The sequence below is a fragment of the Silene latifolia genome, chromosome 10 (assembly GCF_048544455.1).
Source record: "Silene latifolia isolate original U9 population chromosome 10, ASM4854445v1, whole genome shotgun sequence".
NCBI lineage: Eukaryota > Viridiplantae > Streptophyta > Magnoliopsida > Caryophyllales > Caryophyllaceae > Silene > Silene latifolia.
The window spans coordinates 146,341,183-146,349,668 of record NC_133535.1 but is presented as its reverse complement, the minus strand read 5'-3'; the positions used below and the strand labels follow the sequence as shown (position 1 = coordinate 146,349,668).

At 34.0% G+C, this 8,486-nt stretch overlaps 1 protein-coding gene across 1 annotated transcript; it reads left to right on the top strand.

The window, feature by feature from the left end:
• Positions 1-1,096: 1,096 nt before the first annotated feature.
• On the top strand, positions 1,097-8,259 carry LOC141606226 (valerianol synthase TPS8-like). The gene is made up of 7 exons (XM_074425278.1): positions 1,097-1,406; positions 1,754-2,027; positions 5,708-6,065; positions 6,470-6,688; positions 6,816-6,957; positions 7,139-7,387; positions 7,601-8,259. Exons 1-7 carry the CDS (start codon positions 1,284-1,286, stop codon positions 7,907-7,909), a joined length of 1,674 nt encoding a protein of 557 aa, XP_074281379.1. The 5' UTR covers positions 1,097-1,283; the 3' UTR covers positions 7,910-8,259.
• Positions 8,260-8,486: the final 227 nt, after the last annotated feature.

Genomic DNA, 8,486 nt, shown 5'->3' with positions numbered 1-8,486 from the left:
TTTCTACCATGTATGTTTACTTTTTTTTTTTATTGTAGACTTTGACATGTGACCTAATTCCATTAAAATATATAAAACTTGTAAAATATCTTAGATATTTTTCTTAACGGGTTATTTTTTTTTGAGATAAGTCTAGTAAAATTCTACGGGTAAAGTTATTATTAAGTCGGATTCCGACCGAACTATTTTATTCTTATTCTAGGGTCTTATTTGTACTAGGTTACTACGTCTTTCGAATTTTATTAGGTTAATATCTCCCTCTAGGATGGATTCATTTCATTTTTGTACCGTTTTCGACTTCACTAGATAAAAATTCTTTCCCTTTTCAAATAGAGAATTTTCTCAAATCTATTAAATAATATAATTTTATTTGGGGTGTCACAGTGTTAGGTTTATTTTATGTTAATAATGACTTCCCTATATAAAGGAAGTCGGAATTAGGTCATAATTACGTTTCATAAACTGTTACTTTACTCTAAAATTCTGCTTTGCTCCTTAATTACTGCTACTCTTTCCTTGACTTCGGATTCATACTTTGTAATCATTCTCTCCCTTTAATCTCAATTTCTTTGCTTTTAATGATTGTTCTTCCACTTTATCATCTTTCAATTGTTTATGCTGGATCTTTATTGTCTCTTTATTATGTCTTCCTTTAGCATCTCTATGTTTATTGTTATTATCAATAATCTCAAAAGCATGAGTAGCTAATCCCCTTATGTTTATAAAAATCAATCAATACTATATACTAAATCCAGAAACCAAGGGACTTCAATATAATTAAAGAAAGTTATACAAGTTAATTATACAATATAGTTTTAAATCAATAGCACCATGTGATGGACCTGATTAAGGGATCTCAATGCAAATATTATATAGTTTGGGTTAAAATTAAATTATATAGAAGCTTGGTAATTTTCCTAAAATTTATGAGTTATGCAATTTTAAATGAAATTAAATGAAAAGTTAGAGACAACAAATTATAGAAAATTGAAGAATTTTCCGGTGCATTATCCTGGCTAGTTCGCAAAAGTACCCCGTCTCTAGCCCTATAAATATGAGAGTTTGTTTGAGTTCACGGCAAAACAAGCAAGTATTTTCAACTCACAAACATAAAAAGGAAAACAATATGTGTAATTCTAAAAGACGATTTTACACAAGTTTATCGTAAAACAAATTCTCTTAATAACAACGTTTACACCATTAATAGGCTTGTATTCGAATCTATTTTATAATTTTATTAATATAAAAACCATTTTATACGAAACTAACTCTTCACTTAAAATATGGCTTCCGCATTAGTGGGATGTCTTGAAGCTCAAGAGGTTGATGCCAGGAGACCTTTGGCTCATTTCCCTCCTGACATTTGGGGTGAAAACTTTGTTAACTTCACTCCTCAAGACATTTTGGTATGCTTTTATTTCTTGCCATTTTTATTTTATACGTTGTTTTTTTATTATGCAGGTCATTTTCATATTTCGAGATACTTACGTTCGTTGTCCCCTATATCTCTCAACATATATGATTAAACAGTAACCAATTCTTAAGAATGCTCAGTTGCTCACTATCAAACATAAAATGATCACTTTTTTTCCGTTACACCATACAACAGTCGCACATGATATTAAGGTCGTCTATTAGACCTAGTTGAGAAACTCATGCATGTAAAAAATATCAACGAATTTTTTTATACTTGATAGAATTTTTATTTCTGATTTTTTTTTTTTTTTTTTTTTTTTTTGTAATGAAATTGTAGATGATGGAAACATACCAACAAAAGATCGAACCATTGAAGGAGGAAGTAAGAAAAATGCTAATAAATAATCACACGGACGTAGCGAAGAAGATGAAAATGATTGACGAAGTCGAAAGGCTTGGAATTTACTATTTCTATGAAAAGGAGATTAGTGAATTACTAAATCAGATTTTTGAAGAACTTTCAAGAAAGAATTTCAATATTGATTATGATTTGCAGAGTACCGCATCCCAATTTCGCATATTCAGGCAGCATGGACATAAGATGCCTTGTGGTAAGATCAGCCAAATAGCCAAATTGGTAAATAAAGTGAAAGGTTTTTGCTGGATTGGTAAAAACTTTCACATTCGCCAAATTGGTAAAAAAAAGTTAACACTTGCTACGACAAATGGCTAAAAAAAAGTGATGGTACTCGAAGTTTAGACGTAAATATAAAAATACGGCTTTAATTTAGTTGAGTTTTTCTCTTCGGGCTTAATACGAACTAATTTGAGTCGAGTTAATGTCGTACTTGACATCCTATCGTCTCGATTTTGTTATACTTTTAATTTTTTCTTGAACTAGATACAAGTTTTTTTTGTTAAAAAAAGATAATAAATTGAGTAACCGATTTAGAGAAAATTAAATTTTTCTGCTTTCAAACAAGGTTTTGATACGGTTTAAGATTACACTATCGAGTCGATTTTGTTACCCTCGCCTCTAATTGATATACGTAAACAAGCCATCGGAATTTGTTTTGAATCTCATTAATACAAATTGGTCTAAATATAAAGATTAATCGTGGGTTGGGGTTAGGAAACGAGTCGCGTATATTTTTTGTGCTTTTTTATTTGCAAAATTTTTTAATCAAAATCCCCTATTTACTAAATGAATAGGTGAACTCACAAGTTTTCCCTCCAAAAAGCATCTTTTTAATTAAGGAAACTATTGATGATTTAATTGTATTCACTAAATTAGGAAATTAATAATTATAATGTATTTTATTATATATTTCTTTTCATTAAAATTAATCTTCATCAATATATATAATTTTCACCCCCACTAAACTAAAAGAATAAGAAAGCTATAATATTTTCCCGCCTAAATGAATATTCCATATTTGGGCTTCATTATATTCTATTTACAATTGGGTCAAACTGCTTAATTCCATATAATTCTACTTCATTTACACATTTATATACCTACAACTGGGCCAATACTAATTAATTACATACAACAACTAACCTACTACAAGATAAGAGCATTCATATATTCTTTTTACTTCTAAAACGAAAAAAATTGCCAATAATATATATTTTTCTCACACTTTAATTTAATATCTATTTCTACTCTATACAACGCGAGCATTTAAATTTTGGTTAATTTTTTAATTTTTTTGATTTAATATATACATAAGTATATTTATTACAACATATATACACACAAAATAGTTTCAGCAAATTTTTAATTTTTCTTTTTTTTCTCTTAATACAAAACATTACTAATATTAAGTTTTATTCTATACTAAAATTTCAAATGGAGTTAAAATAAGTTAAATATAATTAAATAATTGTTAAATTTTCTAATGTCTCTCACAAATGCCGTGCTTTAGCACGGGATCTCAACTAGTTAAATACTAAACTATAACATTTTAATTAAAGTATACACAATATAAAACTATAAACCATTAGTTTTGTGGTATAAAAAAACTTTTTAAAAAACATATATTTAAGCATATTACTCAATTTACTTTGATTAATTTTCAGTTTTAATGTTTTTTTGCTCGAAACAAAATAAAACGAGAAAAATGAACAATTAATGAGATACCACTATTATTTTACAGTTCAATTTTACTCAATTTTCTTGAATAATTTTACGGCTCAATTTCGTTCTCATATCAAAATATAATGAAGTGAGATATGAATTTTTTTTATACATAAATATAAAAAATTAATGAGGTGTTAATTTATTATGATTTAGTAATACACTAACACATAAATAAGAACTCTATAAATACTCAGCATTTATTGTGCGGGATCTAAACTAGTTTAATATTACATCCTTTGTGGCTCTATCACAATGATTTTGCTTAGCTTTGTTTAAAATGCCTCTTACAAAGGATTAAAAGAGGTAAAAAAAAGGGTGAGATGGGGGAGAATATTTCATAATCTTGATTTTTAGTTAATTCGGTAATTTATTCGTTATCATTTCTTCAAAGAAATTAGAGTTGTACATTTTTTTTCATATTAGGCCCGGACGTTTGTTACTCGAACTTTTTATTCTATGGCGCATAAGGATTTTTTTACCAATTTGGTACAAGTCCCAACTTTTTTTTACCAATTTGGTAGCAAGTGTCACTTTTTTTTACCAATTTGGCGAATGTGAAAGTTATTTTACCAATCCGGCAAGAACCCTCCACTTTATTTACCAATTTGGCTATTTGGCCTGGTAAGATCTCTTTAATCATCGTGTTTACAAATTCTCGTCTCAGACAGTCTTACATAAGTACAGTACAATATGGAATTTTTTGGTTAATGAGTGTTCATTAGCAAGTCAATTAGAGAATTAGTGTCAGTTTCAAACTATTTTGATCCACCGTATCCACGTCATCACATTTTATTTTTATTTTCAATTTTTATACAAAACGCTAAGAAATCTAGCGCCTTTACAAAATATCATGGTCCAAATGTCCTCTTAGAAAAAATGAAGGAAGAAATATCTGAGGAAAGAATAATCCACATTGTGAGAACAGTTAGTCTTGCTGAAGACGGGTCGGAGCAAATGACTGGTAATGTCACTCACAAAACGAAAGGGGGGACAAGGTGGGGCACCCCCATGTACTTCCCTCTCTCCTCTATTTGGGTCATTTGTGAAAGGAAATGGTAAAGTGACGGATACGTGCCGTCTTCAATGAGATTTTTTGTTGTGAGAAACACGTGCAAAGAAAAATAGGAGTGAACTTTTGTTTGTTCCTCACGCATAGACCTGGCAAAATCAACCCGACCCGATTGACCCGACCCGAAAAGGTTGACCCGAGACCCGAAATCGACCCGAACTGCCGCACCCGAATGACACCCGAAGCCCGAACTGACCCGACCCGACCCGAAAATGACCCGAGCTTTCATGGACCCGTGGACCCGACCGAAATGCCCGACCGAAACCACTCAACCCGAAAATGACCCGACAAAATATAACTCTAATTGACCCCAAAAGACTTGAAACGCCCTTTTTCTCTTAATTATTGAACCGAAAATGACTCCGACCCAAAATAACCCGACCCGCTTGACCCGAAATAGACCCGACAAACAAACCCGAAAAAGACCCGGAATCCGAAATGACCCGGCCCGACCCGAGCTAACCCGAAAATTTGAGAAACCTGAAATGGCCCGACCCGAAATGGCCTGACCCGAACCCGACCCGTTAACCCGATTTGCCAGGTCTACTCACGCACTAAAAATGCAAAAGTGGGAAAGCTGAAATTGTGGTCCCCAATCCCCACACTTGCAATTATTTATTCAGTAAGTCTCATTATATCCGTCTATAGCTATAGACGGATAGTGTTCCTCTCAGTCACTTTAATTTGTGAGAGGGACAGTATCCGTCTATAATATAGACGAATAGTGCCCGTCAATAATGAGAATTTGTGTTATTTTAATTCGTCCATTATTTGGGTTCTATTTTTAAGAACAAAGCCTGGTTGTTGAGAGTAGTTCTTAAAAGGTCGGTGAGCGTCATTGGGACCCTCTCACATGCATTCTTAATTGAAGGTGTTCCCACCCACCCCATGTGAGAGGGCCACGCCTAAATTGAGTATCATCTGGTGGCGACCTTTCATTTTCTTTCTTAAAAAGTCGAGTTTGTTATTAAGTGAGGTGGCGTCTATGTGTCAAAGAGCAAACTCATTTTCGGTTCCTCCATTGTTGTTGCTCTTATAGTCAATGTCATTTAACGTAAACTTCACCGTGTAATATTCAGATGTGTTCAATAAGTTCCTCGACGATGAAGGGAAGATGAAAGAAACTGTGAAGGGTGACATAAAAGGAATTGTAAGCTTGTATGAAGCATGCCACTTGAGGGTACATGGGGAAACTATTCTAGATGATGCATTGAATTTTACTACTAAAATTCTTGAATCAATTGCATCAGTCTCAGAACAAGCACGCCATGCATTAAAGCAAGTTTCTCACTTTGGCATTCAAAGAGTCGAAAGCCGATTCTACATTACCTTCTATGAAGATGATGAGTCTCGCAATCAAACACTTCTTACACTTGCCAAGCTCGAGTTCAATCGACTACAGCTTCTGTACCGCCAAGAATTGACTCAACTTCTCAAGTTAGTTTCTTTCTTTCTTTCTGGTATTTTAAGCAACGGGAATTTTGTATCGATTTGGATACAATTTCCGGAGGGGAGGGGGAAGGAGGGAAGAGATAGGGAGGGCAAATGGGGTGTGGGTGTTTGGAATTTGGATACAATTTCCGGAGGAAAAATGGATCCCTCCCCCTCCATTTCCCTCCACCCTTATTTCCTATCCAAACAAGGGATTTTAAAACCCCTACTCTCCCTCCCTTTTTTCCCTCCAAATCCCTCAATCCAAACACACTAATGAAAGGGCGCCACCGGGTGACATCCAATTTGGGCCCACCCTTTCACATGGGTGAGTGGGGGCCCCTTCAATAAATAATATTTGTATAAGACTGTCTTACAAAAAAAACTGTGTACATGTGGTTAATGAACAGGTGGTGGCACAACTTAGACTTTAAGACAAAGCTTCCTTATGCAAGGCAAAGAAGTGTTGAATGTCATTTCTGGGCTATAGCTATGTACTTTGAGCCTCAATATTCTGAGGCTAGAATGCTCTTAATTAGGGTTCTTCTCGTCATATCGATATTAGATGATACATATGATGCCTATGCAACCTTTGATGAAATTCAGCAACTCACCCAAGCATTCGAAAGGTACCAAATTTACAAATCTCGAGATCAATTTTATGTACGTGTAAGGATTATCTGTCTCATTTTCGTGTCATTACACACTATATTATTACTATCTTGCGTAATTAATACGGTTTTGTTTAAAATATAGGTGGGATTTGAATGCAATGAGCCAGTTCCCAAAGGAATATATGAAATTAGTGTTCCAATTTGTATATGACGTTTACGAGGAATTTGACAAGGAGATGTCCAAGAAAGGAAGACCATATGCTGCTCAATATGCTAAAGATCGCGTAAGGCTCGCTTCTCTTTGTTACTGATCTATGGTACATTGGTATTGCAGTACTTTAAAACATTACGCCAAGATTTACGGCTTTTTAGTACGGTTTTTCTAACCTGTGCCCACTCAGCATATGTTAGGAAAGCCAAAAAAAAAGGAAAGAATTAAATTATCAATATTTTCTGATAATTCAGGTGATGGATCTTATAAGGAGCTACTATCTTGAGGCAAAGTGGTTTAATGCGAAATATGTGCCAACATTTGAGGAATACATGATGAATGCCAGAATAACAGGAGTTGCTCAAATACTAGGGACATCATCTATAATGGGAATGGATGAAATTGTCGATGAAAAACCATTTCGATTGATTGCAGAAGCTCCTAAGGCCATCAGAGCATGCGAGGTCATTGGTCGTCTTATGGATGACATTGTTAGTCATCAGGTAAACAATACTTTCTCTATCTCGATCAATAGTCTAGAACAACAGTAACTTAATTTTGTGACGGGATTTTTGAAAAAAACATGATTACAGAACGTAAGCAAGTAATAATGTCCGACACTAATGTGTCAAATAGCTGCTTATTTTTCAAAATTCCGCTCACATATTTTGAAGTAATATTGATTATTTACTCTGCAATGGGATGTTTGAAATCAGGAGGAGCAAGCAAGAGGGCACGTGGCTTCGGGTGTAGAGTGCTACATGAAGGACTATAATCTGAGTAGGGAAGAAGTAGTTGCTATATTTCACAAAATGTTTGAAGATGCATGGAAAGATCTCAATGAGGAGCTTCTTGTCAAGGCTAATCCTAGTGAAAATCATCTTCCAAGGCCTGTGCTCAAACGAATTCTGAACCTTTCTCGTGTCGTCGATGCGCTATACAAGGTTATAGATGGTTACACTTACTCCGAAAAGCTTATCAAAGAAGACATAATCACCACCTATCTCCGCCCATTTACCATGTAATTGTCATGTGCTTGAAGAATAATGTACTCATTCTATTCTACTATGTGTTCTTGTTTGTTTGATGCCTTGTGTTGGTGTGGTGTATTTGTAAGAGTATTGATTGTCGTCAGTGGCGGAGCCAGTATTTGAACTTATGTTGGCGGGTTTGTTAAGTGATCCGTCTCTCGTCCGTTCGAGTAAGGCTCATGCCCATTTGCATGTTCTAACAAAATATTGTACCTAAACATTTTGAAATTTCTTTTATTATCTAACGGGGGCGAGCGTCCCTGCTAGCTAGCTCCTAGCTCCGCCATTTATTGTGATGCCTTCAAATTTCAATAATAGAGGGAATGTTCCTTTTGGTTTTTTAATTAGAAGTTTGATGATTACATATTTTTGCGTTAATGTTTCAAGTTCAACCCAAAAATTGTCTTAAATATATAGAAACCGTGTACTTTGAAACTACTATAAATTCCGCGTAATGCGCGGTATATAGAGTATTTATTTTTTAAGGTGTTATTTATAATAATGGAGAACTAAAGTTATGAAAGGTGTGTTTTTATGATTTCATTTATAAAGTTTTGTTACAATAAAATTA